This window comes from Lampetra fluviatilis, chromosome 69 (assembly GCF_964198595.1).
Source record: "Lampetra fluviatilis chromosome 69, kcLamFluv1.1, whole genome shotgun sequence".
NCBI lineage: Eukaryota > Metazoa > Chordata > Hyperoartia > Petromyzontiformes > Petromyzontidae > Lampetra > Lampetra fluviatilis.
The window spans coordinates 1,928,269-1,952,418 of NC_136343.1; the positions used below are offsets into that span (position 1 = coordinate 1,928,269).

Here is a 24,150-nt window from a genome sequence, read left to right on the forward strand (position 1 = left end):
TGAAAATGGAGTATGCCGATAGCATAACAATGAGATGTGATAGAGCAAATCTGAGATCAGATTTGGAATCAGCACCCTGAAATTAGTCTAACACAGGTGCAAAAGTCCAGGCCAGAAAAAGAAATGTGTTCTTTTTTGTTGACCAGTGTTAGTAGCCCAGCCACCCTGCCGACTTTCACGCCATAGAAGATCTCTGGGCAAACGCGGTGCGCTCACGATACACAGGATGACCCCTTCATCCCGACACTCACATCTGAGCCTACGCTCACACACCCTTAAGGCACTTTGAGGCTCAGATGGCGTTTACCATCTGATTTGGGCTACATTCACAAGCAACCCGACGTCAGGGTGAAGCTCGACGCCATGCGTCGTGCACCACCGCCAGCCTGACACCATCGTCATCAGAGGAGAGGAAACGAGCCGGCCCCTGCTGGCTCCTTTCTGCCATAGGGAGGTGTCAGAGGCAGCCTCCTTGTGCTCCTCTGCCCCTTCCCTGCTCCCCACCGGGTGTCCAAGCTGGAAGCGTGACCGATTTCTGGGTACCGCTCTCGTCCCCTGCTAGCTGGAGCTCAAGAGACGGAATGGCCTGGGGTCGTCCTCCATTCACCCTCTAGTCTCTGGTGGTGACTGACACTTTGTTTGCTGCAGGTGTTTCTAATTTTCGATCACCCGCTTTCCCTATGCAGGTGGACCCCACCCTCCATTGTATTTTCGTTTGCCACTTATTTGTACCATGTGACACAATGACACTCCACTACTATACACTACTCGACACTACACTACTCTAGACTACTATACTGCACTATTATACACTACTATACTGTACACTACTATAGACTCCTATACACTATAGTATTATACACTCCAATATACACTGGTATACACTATGCAATACACTTCACTGAATACTACACAATACTCTACAATACACGACACTACTATACACTACACAGCACACTACTATACACTACACAATACACTACAATAGACTACACTATGCATTACTATAAACGACACTATACACTACACAATACTATACACTACTATACACTACACTACACCATACACTATAGGAAACACTACTATACACGACACTATACATTACACTATACATAACTATACACTACAATATACACTACTGTACACTACCCTATACACTATATTATACACTACACTACTATACACTACACTATACACTGCACACTACACCATACACTACAGTGACACAGTAACTTGCTGACCCCGTGACCCCGACTGGACTCCTGCAATCGCAATAAATATTCTGAATGTAATTGGTGGATCGATCCACTAATATTTGAACCACGACTCGGATCGTGTTTGCAGTGTATTCAACTTAACTGGAAATCGAATCGCGATGTAAAATGATGTCGGAATTCTAGAACGACCCCCCTCCCAACTCAACGATGTCGCTAGAGGAATTGGAATCGATGCCTCAACTGCGTTATAACTACTAATCGATTCGGATCGAGTTCTCCGTTCCCCGTTGTTGACCGAGTCGCCTGGAGTCCTGCAACGCCTCATCACCGTGAGTCCCCCCCCTCACCCCCCCTCCCAGCCGTCTTTGTTTCCCCCCCCCTCCCGAGAGAGAGCGACAGACAAAGAAGCCCCCCCCCCCGTAAAAAGGCCGAGGCGTTTAAACCACCCCTCTGAGGCGATGCCGCGAGAGACACCGTCCCTCGGATAGAATCCGTACCGGCCGAGACGCGAGGTGCTCGGTAGGCCGGCCTAGGCCGATGCCGGTCACGCTCGGTCGGCGGCGGTGGGGAGGGAAATTAAAAAACAACTTTAATAACGTTTCATTTAATATCTACTCCTGTTTATATTTGTGTCTTTAAGTCGCGACGTTGAGTTGGTGGTGGTGGGGGGGTTTAAGCGGCTGGCGACTGACGGTGTGGTGAGAGTGACGCGCTGTGTGCGAGTGATCCACACGCGTGCACTGCTGCTCTCTATACACACAGCTTGCTGCTGTTTGTAGACAATCTGTTGAGTGATTTGTTTACTTCTCCTGTACGCTGCCCCTCCCGTCGTGTCTTGTGCGCGCGTTGTGTGTTTGTTATTGTAACGTTCTGACCCCAGTGGCCCCCGACTGGACACCTGTGATGAAAGAGTTTCAGAGCTTTTCGGATTCCTCCTGCAGTATAAATGCAGATTCTGGTACTTAGAGACCCATACATAGACACATACAGAGACCCACAGAGACCCATACTCAGTCCCATAGATACCCACATATCCATACATAGACCCGCAGAGTCCCATAGAGACCCCTATTCAGAGACCCATACATATGTAGTGCTCGAACCGAAACGACAGTTTCTTGTCTTTCCTCGTTACTTTATTCCGCGTACATTGTTTCACATCTCTCCCGTCAACGCCGCTCATTGTTCCTCCGCTCACACCGACCCACAACTCTTCATCAACACCGCTCAATGTTCCTCCGCTCACACCGACCCACAACTCTTCTCGCTCGCTCGCTGCGTTCCGTTGGCCTCGCTCGCTCCCCTCTACTCCTCCGTCGACACTCCTCTCCGCTCTCTCTCTCTCCAACTCGGCTGCTCTGTATCAGCTCCGCCGTCCCACTCAGTCCTAACTACACCAGTTCTTCTTTTTATTATTTTATTACTTCCCTTCTACGTGACTTTACCGAAAGAACCAAGAAGATGAATCCCTGCAGTCACGAAAGCTTTAAATCGAAATTTATACACCAGTTCTCCTTCCACGCTCCAGCCGCTTCCTACTCTCCGTCGTCTCTCTGTTGCTCTACGCTTCTCCACTGCTACCCTACACTTCTCCACTGCTACCCTACACTTCTCCACTGCTACCCTACGCTATACTCACTCTGCTGCTCCGTCTCTCCATCTGTCTCTCCTCCCAGGCACGAACTCCCGTCTCACTCCACAACCCCTCACTTTATCCCTAAACCAATTAACTCCTAATTAATCAGGCGACGCCACTCGCCCCCAGCCCCCGCTGCCACGTGGCGTTGTTTTTCCAGACACACCGGCGCCTCTCTCCGACAACAACCCCTCTCGCCCAATCAGCGCACTGCACCCTTAATTACCCCCTGCCACCTGCTAGCACCCTTAACCATCACGCCACCTTAATTTGGACAACAACAACGACCAGCCAATCAGCGCCCTCACTTGCCCTCACTGTCCGCCGCGTGCGCGCACACCGACCCAGCGCGTGACGCGTATCTCAAGCACTACACATATGTAGTGTGGTATTTATTCACACGGGCAATTTCGTCTTTTTCTCCTGTGTCACTTTATTTGCAGCATCCCACACGGATGCTCCTCACGTTCACACCACGTACTCCTGTCGCAATCTCTTCCTCTCTTCCTCCGCTAGCCTGCTACTTCGAGCGTATTCTCTCTCGCTCCGCTAGCCTGTTACTCCCCACTTTTCTAAGCTGTCATGGACTCTCGCTCGCGCTGTATCTCCACTAGCTTCTTACCCCACTAGCCTATCACACTCAGACTAAAGATTACGCTCGCCTCTCCACTAGCCTGTCTACACCCGCACCTCCAACACAGGGGAGCTTTGTCTCTGCACGACACAGAGCAGTGAGCCGCAGCCACATGACTGAGTTGAAGGCGAGCAACTTCACAGGCGTCTCACAGCTCGAGAACTAGACACCCGACACATTTTTTAATTGTCTATGGTTCTTTCAAAAAAGTCACGTAGATCAAAGAAAAAATAATAACAATCAAATAATTAAAATAAAGTGAATAAATCTTGATTTAAAGCTTTCGTGACAGCAGGAATCCATACTCTTTGGTTCTTTAGGTAAAGTCACTACTAGAAAAAAAACAATAAAATTATAATATTTTTTTTTCACTTTACTCTTTGGTTATTTCGGTATTGTCACTAAAGTCACTATGTGACTTCACCGAAAGAACCATATAATTTGAATTCATTCAGTCACGAAAGTTTTAAGTCAAATCTTAATTGTTTAATTAAGTAGTTTAACGATTTAAATAAGCAAGAAAAGTGAAGCTGAAATATAAAATATCGTGGAGCAGAGAGGGTAGAGGCAACCGAATGAGAACAAGTATTCATACTGGTGGAATCCGATGAGCTATAAAGCTCTTTTTTACATGTCCAGTCGGGGCAGGTCAGAACGTTATAACAACAAGCAATACAACAACACGACAGGAGTGCAAAGTGTAGGAAACGTAGACAAATCAGTTAGAGACATTTATAAAAACAAACTACAAATATTTTGTTGTATCATACGAGATAAGACCCCACTGAACTATTAGATATTTTTTCAGACGCAACCTGGCCACAAATGATTGCTCAACGAGTTTACGAGCAGCGCTCCCCTCCAAGTTCAGTTTAGGTGAGTTGAGGAGATATTGAGGTGAGTTCAGATGAGGTGAGATGAGGTGAGGTGTGTGAGGATGAGGATTTGAGACGAGGCGACGTCACCGGAGTCTTTATTCAGCCACCCCTGGAGCAGAGGACTCTTACTGGTTTGTCTGTCAGCACAATCCAGGGCGTATCACGTGATATGGAAATAAAACCAGAAGTGTTTGTACTTCCCTCCTTCACAGTCAGAAGGCTTGTTCCTGTGTTTTCGTCTCATACACAGCTAGCCACTGCCTGAGCTACAGTCAGAGACTGCCTGAGCTCCAACCAGCGTCCATCTCTGAGTGAAGCCACGGGGCCATGGCGAGTGCAGCTTCCAGCGGTATCGATGCCCCAGGGGAGTTGACCTGCACCATCTGCCTGGACGCCTTCCGCTGCCCCTGCACGCTCAGCTGCGGCCACTCGTTCTGCCTCAAGTGCGTAGAGGGCGCCTGGGATGCGGCAGAGTCCTTCTCCTGCCCGCAGTGCCGAGTGACCTTCCCTCAGAGGCCCAAGCTGAACAAGAGCGTGACGCTCGCCAACCTGGTGGAGCAGCGCAGTGCCGCAGATGAATTGGCCACCGTGGTCTTGTGTGACTTTTGCAACGATGGCACGACTGCTGCCTCCAACACCTGCCTCAAGTGTGATATATCCTACTGTGCGACTCATGTAAAGCCTCATCAGGAGAACGCGAAGTTAAGTAGCCACATTCTGGTGGATCCAGGTACGAATCCTGAAGAACGCAAATGCAAGAAACACAGAAAGAAGATCAAGTTTTACTGCCGACAGGACAAGAGCTTGGTCTGCACAACCTGCACCATTGCAGGAGACCACAAGGGTCACGATGTGGCTACGCTAGAGGATGAGCACAAGACACGGGAGGTGAGACGGTCTGCGTGTGTGAGCTGGAACCTCTCTTGTGTGAAGTCATTATTTTCAAGTACTAACTGAACAATAATATCCAACTAAATATTATATTATTCCTCTCTCAGCCTCCCATTGTTTCTTCAAATTTTAACAACCTTGATTTAATATAAAGTATGCTGAGGTTGTTATAGTGCAGAAATAATACGAAAACATGTTCTTTCTAGATTTGAAGCTTTCGTGACTGCAAGGATTCATACTCTTAGGTTTTTTCGGTAAAGTCACGTAGGTAAAAAATGAAATAACAATTAATAAAAGTACAATTTAAATCACGACGCTTGCAAGCGTGCTGTGACGCTTGCAAGCGTGCTGTGACGGTTCCACCTGAAGACGGAAGCTTGTGTTGCCTCCGAAACGTCGTGATTTTTATTTTACTTTTATAAATTTTTAGTTAATTTTTTACCTACGTGACTTTACCGAAAAAACCTAAGAGTACGAAAACATGTTATTATCAATCCTGTTATCTGACAAATTTATAAATGTGCTCTTAGTATATTTTATAAAACTGAAGGACTTTAATGGATACAATATTTTCTCAAAATGACGTGAGTGCATAGACCGTGGTTTGTATACAAAAAAGTGGTTTGTGGAATAGAGGAGCATTCCCCAAAATGTGAACGAAATGTAAAACGACTGGGACTGCGTGAGTCGCAGTGCTCACCGCTTGGAAGCCTCGTGCCGGTCTGTCCCAGTTTAGCGCCGCACTCTACAGCAGCTACCGGGTCACTGGACTTGACAGACCAAGTATTTCGTGACCGTATTTATATTTTCATCAAGATTCTCTTCACCGAATTTCTCCAACACTCAACTGAGACATGGCAGTCCCTCCTTGTACCATGTAAAACGTAACTAAAACTATTTTTTTTTATTTTACCAGGTGAAGCTCACAGTGCTATGTAGCTCTTTTTCAGACGCAAACCTGGCCACAAATGACAGCTCCAAGAAGTGGCTTATGACGTCGAAATTCATAGCAGCCAAATACTCTAAACCAGGGGTCCTCAAACTTTTTAAACAGGGGGCCAGTTCACTGTCCCTCAGACCATTGGAGGGCCGGACTATAGTTAAAAAAAACTATGAACAAATTCCTATGCACACTGCATATATCTTATTTTGAAGTGAAGAAACAAAACGAGAACAAATACAATATTTAAAATGAAGAACAAGTAAAGTTAAATCAACAAACTTGCCAGTATTTCAATGGGAAATATGGGCCTGCTTTTGGCTAATGAGATGGTCAATGTCCGGTTCCATATTTGTCACTGCTAGTCGTAACAAGTGATGCAAGTGTGCATCCGTTAGTCTAGATCTGGTTGGAGATTTCAAATGTTTCATTCTGGAAAAAGTCTGTTCACAGATATCAGTGCTGCCAAAGGTGGTTGCCATTTTGAGTGCATGGTTCCTGAGATGAGGATATGTCTCAGAGGGGAGAGATTCATAGAAATTATGAAGGCTGCTTGACTTGAATGCGTCTTTCAGAGAGTCACAATTCTGCAGTTCAGCCAGTTCCATTTGGTAAATTGTATCCACATTTTCAATGTCAATAGAAAATGGGTTACAGAAAAGCTGTATGTCCTGTTCATGGAGATGAAGCTCTTTAAATCTAAATTGTAACTCCTTTTGCAATTTTTCCAGTGAATCCACATGTTTTGTTTGGGAATGCAACCAATGGTTTTTCCGCTAACAGATTTTGAGTTGTGGGGAGATGGCAGAAGTTTTCCTCCTTCACTTGTTTGATGAGAATGCCTAATTTTACTTCAAATGCTTTGACATGTGATTGCATATCACAGATGAGCTTCCCCTTTCCTTGAAGTTGCACATTGAAACTGTTGAGTAGCTCTGTTACATCTGTCAGAAAGGCAAGGTGCCATTTCCATTCTGCATCATTGAGCTCTGGTACTTCTTTGTTTTTTGAAAGCAGAAAAGCTGTAATCTGTGGAAGTAAGTCATAGAAACGTTTTAAAACTCTCCCTCGACTCAGCCAACGGACTTCTGTGTAGTACAGAACATCTTCATAGTCAACATTTAGCTCAGACAGAAATTCCTGAAATTGTCTGTGGTTTAGGGCTTGAGCTCTAATGAAGTTAACACAAGATACCACAATTTTCATAACAGAGTCCCACTTCAGTGATTTACTACACAGCGCTTGTTGGTGGATGAGGCAGTGTATGGCTATTGGATGAGAATGGTTATGTTTGTCCATCTCTTGGTTAATGCGAGCAATTACTTCTTTCTTAGACCCCACCATGCTAGGAGCACCATCAGTTGTCACACTGGCTAGTTGAGCCCAGTTCAGCTCCAAACCATGCACAGTTTTGCAAACCTTTTCATAGATATCCTCTCCTGTAGTTGTTCCTTTGATGCTTTGCAGTGCAGCAAGCTCTTCTGTGACTTCGAAATCGTCATTCGTCCCACGAATAAAAATTAGAAGTTGTGCAGAATCACGAACATCATTGCTTTCGTCGAGTGCCAAGGAAAAATAGGAAAGTTTTTTTGTGGAGTTTTGCAAATGCTGATGCAAATTGTCTTCCATTTCTTCAATCCTCCGTGTAATTGTAGGTCCTGAAAGACTCACTGTACTAAATAAATCGGCCTTCTCTGGACACATCTCTTTGGCAACAGATAGAAGGCATTCTTTAACAAATTCTCCCTCCACGAATGGTCTGCCAGTGCACGCTATTAGCTTGGCAACTTGAAAACTTGCTCGCAGTGATGAAATATTTAGCTGCTTCTGCTTCACAAAAGTATTTTGCCGAGTTGTTAATGTATTTTTCAGTTTTAATATTTTATCTTTTCTCACTTCTCCGACCAAACAATCATATTTATCTTTATGTTGAGTTTCATAGTGTCGGCGTAAATTGTATTCTTTGAACACAGACACTATATTCTGGCATATCAGACACACAGCTCTTTCCTTGTACTGCATGAAAAAGTAATCATAAGTCCACTGTTCTTTGAATATCCTACACTCCGAGTCAATTTTTCTCTTTCTTGACATCATTGTTTCCTAGGGAGTCAAAATTGCTATTAGTAAAATACCTATATATATACAGCGCTACAAAAACAATATACCAGCAATAACTTTGCCCACACAGAGACATACAGACTGCACTGCCCATCAATGCAGTCTGATTGGGGGAACTCCGCTTTTACCCCAGGCTCACACTGGTGCGGGTGCCATTAAAAAGTTAATTACACCTGCAGTTTTGTTCACAGATCGCAGTGCGGTGGGCACAATGAGTGCCCACCGCCGCAGCTCAATCAGTGCTCGCCACCGCAGCCCAATGAGTGCTCACCAGCGCAGCCCAATGAGTGCTCACCAGCGCAGCCCAATTAGTGCTCACAAGCGCAGCCCAATTAGTGACCATGGGCCGGATAAATGTCCTCGGCGGGCCGCATGTGGCCCGCGGGCCGTAGTTTGAGGACCCCTGCTCTAAACGCACGTTTCTAAATGTAAAGGAAAAACTGGAGGACCTGGACAAAAATCCATGCGACCATGGGAAGAACAAATTCCAAATATACAGGTGTCAGGGTCAGGATCGAAACCACGACCTCCTGTATACGTGGCAACGCAGATTAACATTTCGCGGTGCCTTTTCCACCAATTACTCAGAGCCCTACTCACTACTCAGAGCCCCACCCACTGCTCAGGTAGCCCCGCCCACGACTCAGGTACCAGTGGAGAGTGATTGGGTCCACAGGCTTAGGCTCCTGCGCGTGCTATGTGAGCCCAGCAATAATCAGAATCAGAAAGGGTTTTATTCGCCATGAAAGTTTGCACAGACAAGGAATTTACTATGGCAGGAAGGTGCATACATTCAACATGTAGGAATCTTAAAACTTAAATAAGTGGTATACAGTCTAACTATACTAAAATGACAAAGTCTAACTAATACTAAGGGGCTAAAGTATGTAAAAATTTTAATAAGTATACAATATAAAATGTAAACTAGCCGTAATATACAATCTTAAAATACAAATAGGGTAACATGTTGTAAATATGGCAAGGTGTAATTTTGTAGATAAAATGTTAAAGTAAGTGTAAAAGTCATTTTAAACCCTTGGCCTTGCTGAAGAGGCCAACAGCGGATGGGAAGAAACTGTTTTTATGACGTAAGGTTTTGGTCCTGATGGACCGCAGCCTTCTGCCGGAGGGAAGTAGCTGGAACAGAGAGTGCACCAAACATAGCCAACCGTGCTTATCGGAGGTGCGGGGGAATGACAACTAAACACAAAATGCTCCAGCAGTCGTGTGAGCTCCTCGTGAAATCGGTTTCCTGCAGTGCTCGCTCCCCCAGCCTCCATTGCTGCACAGGGGTCGCTGCAGCCTGGAGATGGAACCGTCACTGTGGAGGGGTCCGTGTGGAGCGGGGGTGAGAGGGGGCGCTCAGAGAGTGAGTGTAATCTTCCCTGGTGACGTCTCTCACAGAAACAAGTGGGAGAGGAGACGCGGGCGGTGGAGGAGAAGAGGAGGGAGGCGGAGGAGTCCATAAAGCAGATGGAGGCCGCTCACAGGGACGTGCAGGTACCGCATCTGGAACGGACCCTGTGACCCTCGTAACTCCACCCTGAGTAGGGTTTGTGATGGAGGACAACTCCATTCATTCACGTGGACTTCCATTGGCTCTGAAAAACATCGTGGGACTAAAGACACAACGGTCAATGCGCCTCAATACCCAGGACAAGCAAAGAAGTGGTTCTCATCTGCAATGTGGAACTGAATTAATCGTGGAAATTCCACATTCTTAGGATGGGAGCCTGATATCCCCATGTGAACTGCCACTTCATCTTCTGTTATATATCTATTCTGGCCAGATGAGGTGGCACATACCTGTTATCCAGTACATTGGTGGCAGGGTTCACATTATATATATGTTTACAATATGTATCGCATTGTGCTATGAACTCAAGTCACCTGAGATCAACTCCCAGCGATGACAAACATCAGTAATGAGTAATATCTGTAAAGCCACAACCGCGCAATACACTGAATGCATGCAGTGTGCTTTATACGATGTGCATATTCACGTAACCTATTCACGTAGTACACTCCCATTCAGTATATTGAAATTGGCTATGTGATTGTAATAAATGGACTCGACCACAGTATCTGGTCTGGTGTCCTTTATTCGGGTTCGTTCTTCTCTTCCCACACGGCTGTCTCACTCTCAGACCCTCCGCTCGGCGCCGACGCTGCTGCCGCACCCGTCGCCGCCAATAGCCTCTTTGCTGGTCTCCTCGTGTCGCTCCTGTAGCCTCTAGCAGCCTTGCTGCTGTTCCCCCACACGCAGCCCCTCCGGCTGCTGTCGCTCCCGTAGCCCTCTTGCTCTGCAGCTCCAGGCTGGCTGCTGTAGCCCCTAGCAGCCTCGCTGCTGTCTCTCACACGCAGCCTCTCCGGCTGCCCTCGCTGCTCCCAGCTTTCGCCCTCCTTGGCCTCACCCTCGTCCAGTCTCCATTCTTTCCTTGCCCGACTGCCCCGATCTCTTCCTGTCTCACCGCTATACCATCTCCCTCTCACGTGACCCTGACTCCTCCCCCACATGACGTCACATCCGCCAAGCCCTTTACGCCCGCATTACATGAGCATTAAAGTTCATTTTAATTTAAAAGGCGTATTCGACAGCACAGAGACACTTCGAGGTACGGTTACCAAATTGCATGTCCAGTTCTCACCGGTGCACCGATCTTATCACTGCCCAGTCACGAAACCCAGCTCTCGTGTCTAGTCCCAGCTGGGCTTGTTTTGTGGTAGGAATACAGCTTGGAGGCGTTGCTGATCAGGCAGCTTTAATTATGACCTTTTGCTTTGCAACTCTGCTCGCATTACACACACCTTGCGCAACTCTCCGAAAAGGTGGGGTTCATATTTAATTATTATTTAAATTCCTTATTTTTCTCAGAATTGTGATGTAATTTTTGCGATTGAGTCCTGTGTAATTTGCAGGGTTATGATAGGTGACAATTGAATTGTTAATTGGCTACTGAGGTCGTGATGCACAGGTCACCGGGGTTACAGGTCAAAACGTCTCCCATAGTGTGGGTTGCATACCCACAGTGGCACGAGTGTGGATTGACGTTAATGCATCTCAATGGGTCTCGGTGTATCTCTGAGTGTCGCCATGGGTTTAGTATACATCCATAGTTTGGGTTGTATGACCACAGTCACACTGCCCTATATTGACTCAAATATTTGAGCCTATATGCATCTCTATTTGTCTTCATGTGTCTCTGTGTTTCTCTACGGGTCTCTATATCTGAGTCTTTATGTATCTCTATGGATCGCGAGGTATATCTATGGGTCTCTATAAGTTTACTTTATTGCCAATAGTTTGCATTGTGTGGCCACAGTTGTTTTTCCATTTATGATTCAGGAAAGAGTGGTGTCAACGCCACCTCCATAAGACATAGATCAACCATTGCGAGATGAACTCCTTCGTGAATTAGTTAATAAAAACATATCACACGCCCTGGCAGGGATCGATGACCGGGGTGAGACAGCGAATCAAAGTCGAGTTCGCCCGCATGAGAGCAGCTCTGGACGAGGACGAGAAGGCGGCTCTGGCTCGTGCGTCCAAGAAGCAGCGCGAGCTGCTGACCCAGATCGAGAAGAACATCGCTCACTACAAGCGCGAGATCGGCGAGCTCCAGGCAGCAGCCGCTCGTCTGGAGGGCCTAGCGCAGGAGAGAGACTCGCTCGCCTTCCTGCAGGTGAGCGATGAGTCTCTGGTGTCGCTATTTGCACAGAGCCCTCGGCAGCGTCAGAGTTGAGGATCGTGAATGAGGTTTTCACATCGACTGTGCTTTGTCACGCACGGCCGGAAATTTTGCTCGGTCCTTGCGTGCCGTCATCCCCACTCACGACGATGTTTGCAATGTAAGTCAGTGTTGATGCTCATGAGGTCATAAGCCAAGACTTTGTGGTGTAAATTCCACCCGCGGTGTTGGAGTGGGAAATCCGCTGATCCCATGGGAATCGAGGCAGAGTCACAGTCATGCACCTCTCCCTCTCTCTCTCTCCCATAGGGGCACCTGGAGGAGACGTGCAGGTAAAAGACCACTATCACTCGCAACACGACAACATGGGACTGATTGCGAGGCACGGGCAGTGAGACACTGGCTGTGTGTGGGGATGCTGTGTGATGATGCTGTCAGTGGTGAAACTGTGAGTGGTTGTGTTGATTGTGATGATGCTGCGAGTGATCATGCTGTATGTGTACTCTTAGGTTTTTTCCGTAAAGTCACGTAGGAAAAAATAATAAAATAAAATAATAATAATAATAAATGAAAATAAATCAATTAAATCACGACGTTTCGGAGGCAACACAAGCTTCCGTCTTCAGGTGGAACCGTCCCAGTACGATTGCTGTATCAAGTAAAGAAAATTCCAAGAGACCCGACCTTGTATATATACTGGTTGAGGGGGGAGGAGCCAGGATGGGCCGCGGGAGAGACTGCGGCTGCTGCTGCTGGGACTAAGCCTTTGTTATGTAAACTGGTTGAGCGGGGAGGAGCCAGGGTGGGCAGCGGGAGAGGCTGCGGCGACTGCTGCTGGGACTGTGCCTTTGTTATGTAGATGGCAGAAGCAGAAAAGCATTTCAGGACAAAGCAACCCCCTGCTATGTTGCTGGGTGGGTAAAACTTAAAGCAGGAAACCAGCGTGTAAAAAATAAGGTAAAACATGATACAAAACCAAACTGGCTGTCTATCAGTAAACTGTACGTTTGTTAAATAATATGGTTTAAATGTGTAGTTAAATCTTTTTTTGTATGGTTAATTACATCTTTCCAATGATTACTCAGTTTGTACCCATTATCACGGTTGAAGTTATGTCTGTGTTTGTATATCTGGATGGCTTCGTGTACAAACCTTTGATAGTAGCCAGGAGGTTTGCAGAGCTCCTTGGTCTCGGAAAAGACAATCTCATGAGAGCCCACAGCGTTGTAGCAATGATCGGCAATGACGGATGACTCAATTTAGCCGTATTTCAGATCTGACTTGTGCTCGCGGACACGATCAGAGATATGACATTTAGTTTCTCCATTGTAACAATCACCACAGCTGCAACTCAGTTTGTAGACTCCAAGGTATTGTAATTCAGGAATGACATCTTTCACAGATGGAATTAGATCACGGATTTTATGTACTGTACTGAATCGGACTTGGATCTTATGTTTGTTTAGAATTTTAGACATCTTTTTGGTCACGCCTGCTATGTATGGCAACGTGATAGTTTTGATCGGAGTTTCAAGTGGCTGTTTCTGTATGGTGGGAGAAACAGCCTGGCGGATGGTGCGGTCAGAGTCTCCGTTCATCCTGAGGGCCCGATGTACATGTCTTAATTCACTGGCCAGGTGGTGTTGGTCAGAAATGCCATGAGCTCTGTGGTATAGTGTTTTGATGAGAGAATTATTCTGAGACGGGTGGTGGTGGGAATCAGGTTTCAAGCAGGCATCTGTGTGGGTGACTTTCTTGTAGAAAGAATGTCCCAAGGATCCGTCAGGTCTCCTCTCAAACAGAATATCTAAGAATGGTAGTTTGCCATCTTTCTCCACTTCCATGGTAAATCTAATGGATGGGTGTCGGAATTTATGTGGTCCAAAAAGTGGTTCAATGTTGGGAGGCCATGTGGCCAAATGACGAAAGTATCATCCACATACCTCTTCCACAGGGAAGGACGCAAGGTGGACGTCTGGATGGCGTCTGATTCAAACTTTTCCATGAACACATTGGCTATTACTGGTGACAAGGGGGAGCCCATAGGGGTACCCTCATTCTGTTTGTAGAAGGAGCCATTCCAGGTAAAATAAGTGTTGGTGAGGCAATGCCTAACCAACGCAGGTACATCCGAATTCAATCCATGTTGACCAAGTCTTCAATAATTGTTAAGGTGTCAGGCACTGGAACTTTGGTAAACAGAGATACAACATTAAAACTGACGAGGATATCGTCAGGAGACAGTACCATGTCCTTGACCATAGAGACCAATTGGGTTGAGTTAAGTACTGCTGAAGCGGTCTTGCCAGTGAAGGGGAGTAGAGTATCTGATAGAAAACGGTCTAGTTTGTAGGTAGGAGAGTTGATAGTGGACACTATGGGACGTAGTGGGGTGCCTTATTTATGGATCTTGGGAAGACCATATAATCTGGGAGGTCTAGCAGCCGAGGGTTTTAAGGAGGGACGTTTGGTTGGTTCGATTAGGGAAGTCGACCAAACGTCGGATGTACCTGCGTTGGTTAGGCATTGCCTCACCAACACTTATTTTACCTGGAATAGCTCCTTCTACAAACATAATGAGGGTACCCCTATGGGCTCCCCCTTGTCACCAGTAATAGCCAATGTGTTCATGGAAAAGTTTGAATCAGACGCCATCCAGACGTCCACCTTGCGTCCTTCCCTGTGGAAGAGGTATGTGGATGATACTTTCGTCATTTGGCCACATGGCCTCCCAGCATTGAACCACTTTTTGGACCACATCAATTCCGACACCCATCCATTAGATTTTACCATGGAAGTGGAGAAAGAATGCAAACTACCATTCTTAGATATTCTGTTTGAGAGGAGACCTGACGGATCCTTGGGACATTCTGTCTACAGGAAAGTCACCCACACAGATTCCTACTTGAAACCTGATTCCCACCACCACCCGTCTCAAAATAATTCTCTCATCAAAACACTATACCACAGAGCTCATGGCATTTCTGACCAACACCACCTGGCCAGTGAATTAAGACATGTACATCGGGCCCTCAGGATGAACGGAGACTCTGACCGCACCATACGCCAGGCTGTTTCTCCGACCATACAGAAACAGCCACTTGAAACTCCGATCAAAACTATCACGTTGCCATACATAGCAGGTGTGACCAAAAAGATCTCTAAAATTCTAAACAAACATAAGATCCAAGTCCGATTCAGTACAGTACATAAAATCCGTGATCTAATTCCATCTGTGAAAGATGTCATTCCTGAATTACAATACCCTGGAGTCTACAAACTGAGTTGCAGCTGTGGTGATTGTTACATTGGAGAAACGAAACGTCATATCTCTGATCGTGTCCGCGAGCACAAGTCAGATCTGAAACACGGCAAAATTGAGTCATCCGCCGTTGCCGATCATTGCTGTGGGCTCTCATGAGATTGTCTTTTCCGAGACCAAGGTGCTCTGCAAACCTCCTGGCTACCATCAAAGGTTTGTACACGAAGCCATCCAGATATACAAACACCGTGATGATGGGTACAAACTGAGTAATCATTGGAAAGATGTCATTCCCCATACAAAAAAAGATTTAATTACACATATTTGAACCATCTTATTTAACAGGCACTATTCTTTAGTTAACGTACAGTTTACTGATAGACAGCCAGTTTTGTTTTTTTATCATGTTTTACCTTATTTTTTCACACACTGGTTTCCTACTTTAAGTTTTACCCACCCAGCAACATAGCAGGGGGTTGCTTTGTCCTGAAATGCTTTCCTGCTTCTGCCATCTACATAACAAAGGCACAGTCCCAGCAGCAGTCGCCGCAGCCTCTCCCGCTGCCCACCCTGGCTCCTCCCCCCTCAACAAGTATATATACAAGGTTGGGTCTCTTGGAATTTTCTTTACTTGATACAGCAATCGTGCTGTGACGGTTCCACCTGAAGACGGAAGCTTGTGTTGCCTCCGAAACGTCGTGATTTAATTGATTTATTTTCATTTATTATTTTATTATTTTTACCTACGTGACTTTACCGACAAAACCTAAGAGTATGAATCCTTGCAGTCACGAAAGCTTCAAATCTAGAATTAATGCTGTATGTGGTGATGCTGTGAATGATTGTGATGTGAGTCGTGATGCTTTGTGTGATGTGTGTCTATGTGATGGAACTGTGATGATCCTGTGAGTGATGGCCGTGTCTGATCTGCTTTCACAGGATAGGGCGGCCTAGAGAAGCTCCACCCTCAGCTCCCAACCAAGAGGACATTGCTTCGCTTAAAGGCACCGAGGGAACTGTGGCCAAACTCCTGTGTGAGTTCTTCAGTGTGAAACATGGGTGATGGGGCCATCTTCCCAATAAATTATCACCGTGTGTGTGTGCACGAGGTCGATTCAGCCTCAAATAATTACCTAGTTTTGTGTAAACATCACCACTAGGGAGACAAAGGTGGTCGGGTGTGGTTCTGGCCACCCACCTCGTGTGCCTTGCCGGTCTTCATAGACACTCGCTAGCAGCACTTGCCCCAATGGTCTGTTGAGGCTACACAGAGGATCTTTGTTTTTGTTCACAGCCCATTCCAGGACCCTACTGAACACAGCCATGAGACTAAGTGTGGTGTTCTTGGGTAAATAATCAGCATTACGAGTCAGGGGTAATTGTGATGTTGAGATGCAGTTTGTGCCTGTGAATGTATATGCATGTGTGTGTGGGGGGGAGCGGTGGTTTAGTGGTTAGCACACTGCACTACGAACCCAGTTACCTGGGTTTGATTACCTGCCATGGCTAACATCAGTGGCAGGTGATATCTTATCAAGTCCTGGGTCTCTACTAGGCAGTTTCAACCTCAAATTAGTTCCTGATGCTGATAATGGTCATAATGATGGTGATAGTCGTCATGATGAGGGTGGTGGTAATGATGCTGTTAGTGATAATGTGAGTTATGGGAATGGTGATGGGAGTGATGGTCGTGGTGATTATAAAGAAGGTGACATTGGTGATGGTTGTGATGGTTTTGCTGATGGTATTGGTTATGGTGATCATGGTAGTGATGGTGATGATGATTTTGATGGTCGTTGTGATGGTCATGATGCTGGTCGTGTTGGTGATATTGGTGATAGTGATGAAGATGGTGATGGGGATAGTGGTGATGGTCGTGGTGATGGTAGTGATGGTGCTAGTGGTGGTGATAATGATGGTGGTACTGTTGCTTAATGCGATAATGATGTTGATGTTCATAGTGTTGATGATGGTGGTAATGGTGATGTTTATGTTGTTGTCATTGATATTCATGGCGAGGATGGCTGGTGATGTTTGTGATGTTTGTGATGTTTTTGTTGATGGTGAAAATGATGGTTGGTGATGTTGATGGTGGTGATGGTGGATGATGGTGATGATGCTGTTCCGTAGTGATGTTGTCATCGCTGTTGTCACAGACCGACGCTCACCGACTCTGGACACAAACTCGGCGAATAACCAACTCCAGATCTCCTCGGATCTCAGGACGATGACGTGGACCGGTGACTCCCAGGGTCGCCCCGATCACCCACACCGGTTTGATTGCTGTGCACAAGCCCTGTGCTGTGAGAGCTTCTCGTTGGGCCTCCACTACTGGGAGGTGGACGTGGGGGACGCGAAGTGGTGGCGGGTTGGAGTCGCGTACGGGACGATCCCGCGGAAAGGGAGTGGTGAGGCACAGCAGCTGGGAGGGAGCGACGCGTCCTGGTGTTTAGAGAAATGTAACAACAACTTATCAGTGGTTCATGGTGGAGTGAAGACTGCACTGTCGGTGAAGGGGGCCCCCTCCCCCCGCAGAATCGGCCTTCATCTGCACTTGGAGGGTGAACTCCTGGCGTTTTACCGCGCCGACTCCATGGAGGTGATCCACGAGGTTCGGCGGAGATTCTTGCAGCCTCTCTACCCTGTGATGTGGATGGGGTGTTTGAAAGAACCATTGAAGATCGTGGATCTGAGTCGTGCATCCTGAGGATGAGAGATAGAAACTCAAGAAACCGAGACAGAAACCCAATAAACGGAGGAGAGGGTGGATGGTGAGGAGAGGGTGAAGTGAGGGTGAGGGGAAGGTGGAACAGAGGGTGAGGTACGGTGATGGTGAGGGCAGAATGGAGGGTAAGGTGACGGAGAGGGTGAGGAGTGGGTGAGGAGAGGATGTGAAGGAGGGGGTAGAGAGAGGGTGAGGTGATGGGAGGGTGAGGTGAAAATTGAGGAAAGGGTGAGGTGAGGTGAGCATGGAGGGGTAGGGTGAGGGGAGAGGGTGAGGTTCAGGTTGGCGTGCGTGAGCGATGTCGCCGGTGCAGCACAAATCGGAGGTTCGTGTGGTCGCTCCTTCGCCTGCAGTGTGCACTCGCGTCACCACGCCTCCTCATCCCTACGATTCACCATCATTACCATCATCATCACCCCATCATCATCACTGTAATCATCACCATCATCTCATCATCACTACCATCACCACCATCACCACCATCATCACACCATCATCATCACCACTGTCATCACCACCATCATCATAATCACCATAATCATCACTACCACCATCATCGCCATCATCATGATTACCAACAGCACCACCAACATCATCACCACCATCATCATCATCATCACTATCAACCACAATCACCACCATTATTACTATTATCACTATCACCCCATCATCATCATAATCATTACTTAACATCACCACTATCATCACCATCATTATGACCATCATCACCACCATCAACATAATCACCACCGTCAAAACTACCATCAGCATCATCACCACCAACATCAAGCTCATCACCATCAATACCACGACTAACACCACTACTATCATCACTACCATCATTATTATCACCACCATGATCACCATCATTATCATCATCACTATCAGCACCCACATCACCATGCTTACCATCAAAATCATCACCATCATGAACATCAAACACCACAAAAACTGCCATAATCATCACCATTATCACATCCACCATCACGACCATCATCACCACCATCATCATCACTATCCTCACCGTGAAAACCACCATCACCATCATTCCCACCATTACCCTCATCACGACCATTACCACCATCTCCCTCATCACCATCATTACCACCACCACTGACATCATCACCACCACCATGATCACCATCAGCAGCAGCAGCATCATTACCGCCTACATAACCACCACGATTATCACCATCAACATTCTTACTATCATCACAACCATCACCACCATCATCATCACCATCACTACCATCATTACTACCATGATCAACAACACCACCATCATCATCACCACCATTACCAACACTACCACCATCACCATGGTAACGTCTTTGTAACGTCTTTGTAGTTCGGGCTGTTATTTTTGTTCATTGTGTTTAACCGGGGCGAGAACTCAAGACACCAGTATAGAAGTCAGATTTGCTTTGTTCAAACAGCGACTTCAGACAAGCATTCTGAAATAACAGATATAGCGGCATCTGGATCTGACGGAGATTGAAAACTAATTTCTTTAGAACTGATTGTTGTGTATAGGTTGTTGTCCTCACCCCTCACCTCCGAATAGCACGGTTGATATCTACGGTGCGAAATAAGTTCAACATACATACAGTGAGGGAAAAAAGTATTTGATCCCCTGCTGATTTTGTATGTTTGCCCACTGACAAAGAAATGATCAGTCTATAATTTTAATGGTAGGTTTATTTGAACAGTAAGAGACAGAATAACAACATCAAAATCCAGAAAAACGCATGTAAAAAAGGCTATACATTGATTTGCAGTTTAATGAGGGAATAAGTATTTGACCCCTCTGCAAAACATGACTTAGTGCTTGGTGGCAAAACCCTTGTTGGAAATCACAGAGGTCAGACGTTTCTTGTAGTTGGTCACCAGGTTTGCATACATCTCAGGAGGGATTTTGTCCCACTCCTCTTTGCAGATCTTCTCCAAGTCATTAAGGTTTCGAGGCTGACGTTTGGCAACTCGAACCTTCAGCTCCCTCCACAGATTTTCTATGGGATTAAGGTCTGGAGACTGGCTAGGCCACTCCAGGACCTTAATGTGGTTCTTCTTGAGCCACTCCTTTGTTGCCTTGGCCGTGTGTTTTGGGTCATTGTCATGCTGGAAAACCCATCCACGACCCATTTTCAATGCCCTGGCTGAGGGAAGGACGGTCTCACCCAAGATTTGATGGTACATGGCCCCGTCCATCGTCCCTTTGATGCGGTAAAGTTGTCCTGTCCCCTTAGCAGAAAAACACCCCCAAAGCATAATGTTTCCACCTCCATGTTTGACGGTGAAGATGGTGTTCTTGGGGTCATAGGAAGCATTCCTCCTCCTCCAAACACGGCGAGTTGAGTTGATGCCAAAGAGCTCCATTTTGGTCTCATCTGACTACAACACTTTCACCCAGTTGTCCTCTGAATCATTCAGATGTTCATTGGCAAACTTCAGACGGGCATGTATTTGTGCTTTCTTGAGCAGGGGGACCTTGCGGGTGCTGCAGGATTTAAGTCCTTCACGGCGTAGTGTGTTACCAACTGTTTTCTTGGTGACTATGGTCCCAGCTGCCTTGAGATCATTGACAAGATCCTCCCGTGTAGTTCTGGGCTGATTCCTCACCGTTCTCATGATCATTGCAACTCCACGAGGTGAGATCTTGCATGGAGCCCCAGGCCGTGGGAGATTGACAGTTCTTTTGTGTTTCTTCCATTTGCGAATAATCGCACCAACTGTTGTCACCTTCTCACCAAGCTGCTTGGCGATGGTCTTGTGGCCCATTCCAGCCTTGTGTAGGTCTACAATCTTGTCCCTGACATCCTTGGAGAGCTCTTTGGTCTTGGCCATGGTGGAGAGTTTGGAATCTTATTGATTGATTGCTTATGTGAACAGGTGTCTTTTATGCAGGTAACACGCTGAGATTAGGAGCACTCCCTTTAAGATTGTGCTCCTAATCTCAGCTCGTTACCTGTGTAGAGGAGTAAAATGAGGAGGTGACGTCAGGTGTGCCGTTCAGTGCGATGACATCACGTCTCCTAGGGTACTTAAGGGAGACCCCGTGATGTAAGCGGGGTCACTGTGGGAACGGATAGAGTAAGAAGGGTGAAGAGGGAACCAGGGGTAGAGAGGGATTGAATAGTGAGTCTGGGGAGAAGCCGGTGGTAGCCGTATAGGTGCTTCTCTCTCCGTTCGGTGGAGTCGGCAGAGTCCACGATCCGACACGAGAGAGAGAGACCGGAGCTAGCCGGCAGGGATCCGGACTCCGAGTAGGATCCTTAGCCCCTGGGAGTTGTGTACCCTTGTGTGTTATTGTTAAGCTTTAATAAACCCTCGGCGAAAGCCCTTAACTTACCTCCGTCTCCGAGTGCGTCCGTGGGAACGTCTCTACAACTGGTGTCAGAGTGTCTGCACTGCCGCCATCATGTTTACATCGGGAGCGGAGCGCAAGAACACCTGGGAGCCAGAACACTTTCTGATTGAGAGGGGGTCAAATACTTATTTCAATCATTAAAATGCAAATCAATTTATAACATTTTTTACATGCGTTTTTTCTGGATGTTGTTATTCTATCTCTCACTGTTCAAATAAACCTACCATTAAAATAAAAGACTGATAATTTCTTTGTCAGTGGGCAAACGTACAAAATCAGCAGGGGATCAAATACTTTTTTCCCTCACTGTACATATAATCTGAATCAGCATCTTCATTTAATGAGTTATGAAGCTCTTTCTCGAGATGTCCAGAAAGTTACAATGACAAAAAGTACAAACAACCCATCAGAGGGTAAAATATAGGAAAGGTGTGCAAATCACTGAAACTTGATAATGACTAATTAAAAAAGTATATAACTACAAATTGCAATTGTGTTTTTATTATTACCGATTTTTTCAACACTAAATGCAAACGTGGGCAAGGCAGTAACACAACAACAGTCCCAGATCACACCAAGACAACACGGCAGTCCCTGGACACAACTGCACATGAATATTGAACTATTGATACATGGGTATGGATCAACGTTCCAATCACATTTACAAATGAGGCTGTGTACAACATGAATCTTCTGCTTCAGACATTTATTGAAGGAAGATTTATGATGTTAAGGGAGGAAACAAGGTTGTTCCAAAACGTTGGTGCTGCAATGGCTAAGGCTTTGTTACCCATTCCAATTCTCATTATTGGGATAGTTCACAGGCAATTATATGTACGTCTTAGGTTTCTTTCGTTTAACTGTGGGGTTTAAGATTTAGCTAATTAAAGCACAGATTTGCCAATAATGGTTTTATGGATGAACAGGGACAAATGTAGATTTCGTTTTGCATCAAGTTATGTGAGATTGGACTTGAAGTCGAGGTCACATTAGTGGGTGCTGTATCGTACATCCAATACAAATCGAAGATCAGAATGATAAATGGGGTTTAGTATTTTTCGATTTAAAGCTTTCGTGACTGCAGGGATTCATCTTCTTTGTTCTTTCGGTAAAGTCACATAGAAGGGAAATAATAAAATAATAAAAATAAAACATAATAAAATACAATTCTCACGACGTTTCGGCCACAACGCAAGCAGCCGTCCTCAGGTGAAGAACAGGTCTGTCAGAAAGACAGCGTCTGAAGACGCGTTGTGGCCGAAACGTCGTGAGAATTATATTTTATTGTTTTATTTTTATTATTTAATATTTCCCTTCTACGTGACTTTACCGAAAGAACCAAGAAGGGGTTTAGTATGTTAAGTGTTAGATTAGTAGCTGATTTATATGCAGCGTCACAGTAGCCACCGCACCTTGTGGAACGCCATTTGTTATTTGAAAATTTGTGGACGAGATGTTATCACGATGGACCTTTTTGATAATGGTCTAAGATGTATCTCTGAAACCGTTTTATCGTACTGTCTGACAATTCTAGTTGACTGCGTCTTGTGAGTAGAATATCATGGCCAAGAGTTTCAAAAGGCTTTAAAAGAGGCATGGAATAGTCCACAGCAGTAGTGGCCTTCATGCAGGTTACTGAAAAACATTTAAATACATCCATAATAGCTGTGGTGGCGCAGTAATCCTCATGGAAACCAGACTGTTTACTGTGCGGGAGATTGTGAGTTTTAGGTCGACGTCTATTCGTGATTAAAGTTTTTTTTTCAAATGTTTTAGTAACTGTTTAAAGAATAACGATTGGTCTATACTCATTCTTACAACGTCCACCCTAACAAAACTGCCCACATCCAGTGAAGCAGTAGCTGTGCAGGGTGCAACTGTCACATTCTAAAGGTGTTCGTAAACCTTACCTTATCGCATGCAGTCCCGTATTCTTAGTCTAACAAACAGCCAATTATCTCCGAAGTATAATAAAGCATTTCCCCACTTTTCAAAGACTGCACTTTATTTGTGCCGAGTCACCTTTTTTTTTAAATTAAAATGCAACTGGCAGTTTCTAAAAACGTTCACATAACATCCGACTTTTTCACGTATCCACCAATGATTCAGTCCCAGCAAGTCGGACACGTGACGAAGTACTGTAAACATTTCATGCTGTCCAAATTTTGCATTGCAGTTCCCATCATAAAGTGGAGAGGTAATTCCTCACGACTATTCTATTTCTATACCCTGAAACGTGGTCAAATAACCCCCACGACCCGCACAGCGTGCGGCGGCCCTCATCCCGCAGTGGATTAACAAAAGGGCTGTACACGGACAGCGTATCGCTTTGTGGTTAGGATACGGAATCATGAATTCACGTACGTATGTTGAACTTGTTTCGCACCGTACATAGCCAACTGTCCAAATCGATTTGAACTGCGTTCTGTGAAAAAAATACGCAACTTGAAGTGGGTTAAGTTGCGTCGACACCCGAGCAATTATTTGCGTGCAACTTGGCAACTCGGGTGTATGCAACTAAATCGCTTCGACGTGGACGTCTCTGCAACATGTTGCTCACAGTGTAACGAGACTACTTTCAAGCATCGATCTCCTTAGCGAATCGTAGCAACATATCGCATCATCACGCGCTGCACTGCACAGAACTGAATTGTGATAAACAGTTACAATCCAGATGCTGGTGAGGATTTGTGGTAACCAGAAGAGAGGGCAGACATTTTAGTCACTGAGACTTGTCTTTTGTTGTGCAACTAATCACACAGATTTTTTACAAAGCAGCTGCAGGTGACT

The 24,150-nt window shown here is 45.9% G+C and overlaps 1 protein-coding gene across 1 annotated transcript; it reads left to right on the forward strand.

The window, feature by feature from the left end:
- The first annotated feature begins 1,473 nt into the window (after positions 1 to 1,473).
- Positions 1,474 to 19,907, forward strand: LOC144952740 (E3 ubiquitin/ISG15 ligase TRIM25-like). Its single transcript, XM_078883231.1, has 7 exons — positions 1,474 to 1,546; positions 4,616 to 5,253; positions 9,722 to 9,817; positions 11,767 to 12,000; positions 12,316 to 12,338; positions 16,208 to 16,302; positions 17,425 to 19,907. The coding sequence occupies exons 2-7, from the start codon at positions 4,693 to 4,695 to the stop codon at positions 17,973 to 17,975; spliced, it is 1,560 nt and encodes a 519-aa protein (XP_078739357.1). The 5' UTR covers positions 1,474 to 1,546; positions 4,616 to 4,692; the 3' UTR covers positions 17,976 to 19,907.
- Positions 19,908 to 24,150: the final 4,243 nt, after the last annotated feature.

Excerpts from the sequence above, each read along its gene's own strand:
- LOC144952740 (XM_078883231.1), top strand. The coding sequence starts at position 4,693 with ATGGCGAGTGCAGCTTCCAGCGGTATCGATGCCCCAGGGGAGTTGACC. Across the intron at positions 9,818-11,766 it reads CCGCTCACAGGGACGTGCAG|GGATCGATGACCGGGGTGAG; the intron begins GTACCGCATCTG and ends ACGCCCTGGCAG. Across the intron at positions 12,001-12,315 it reads ACTCGCTCGCCTTCCTGCAG|GGGCACCTGGAGGAGACGTG; the intron begins GTGAGCGATGAG and ends TCTCTCCCATAG.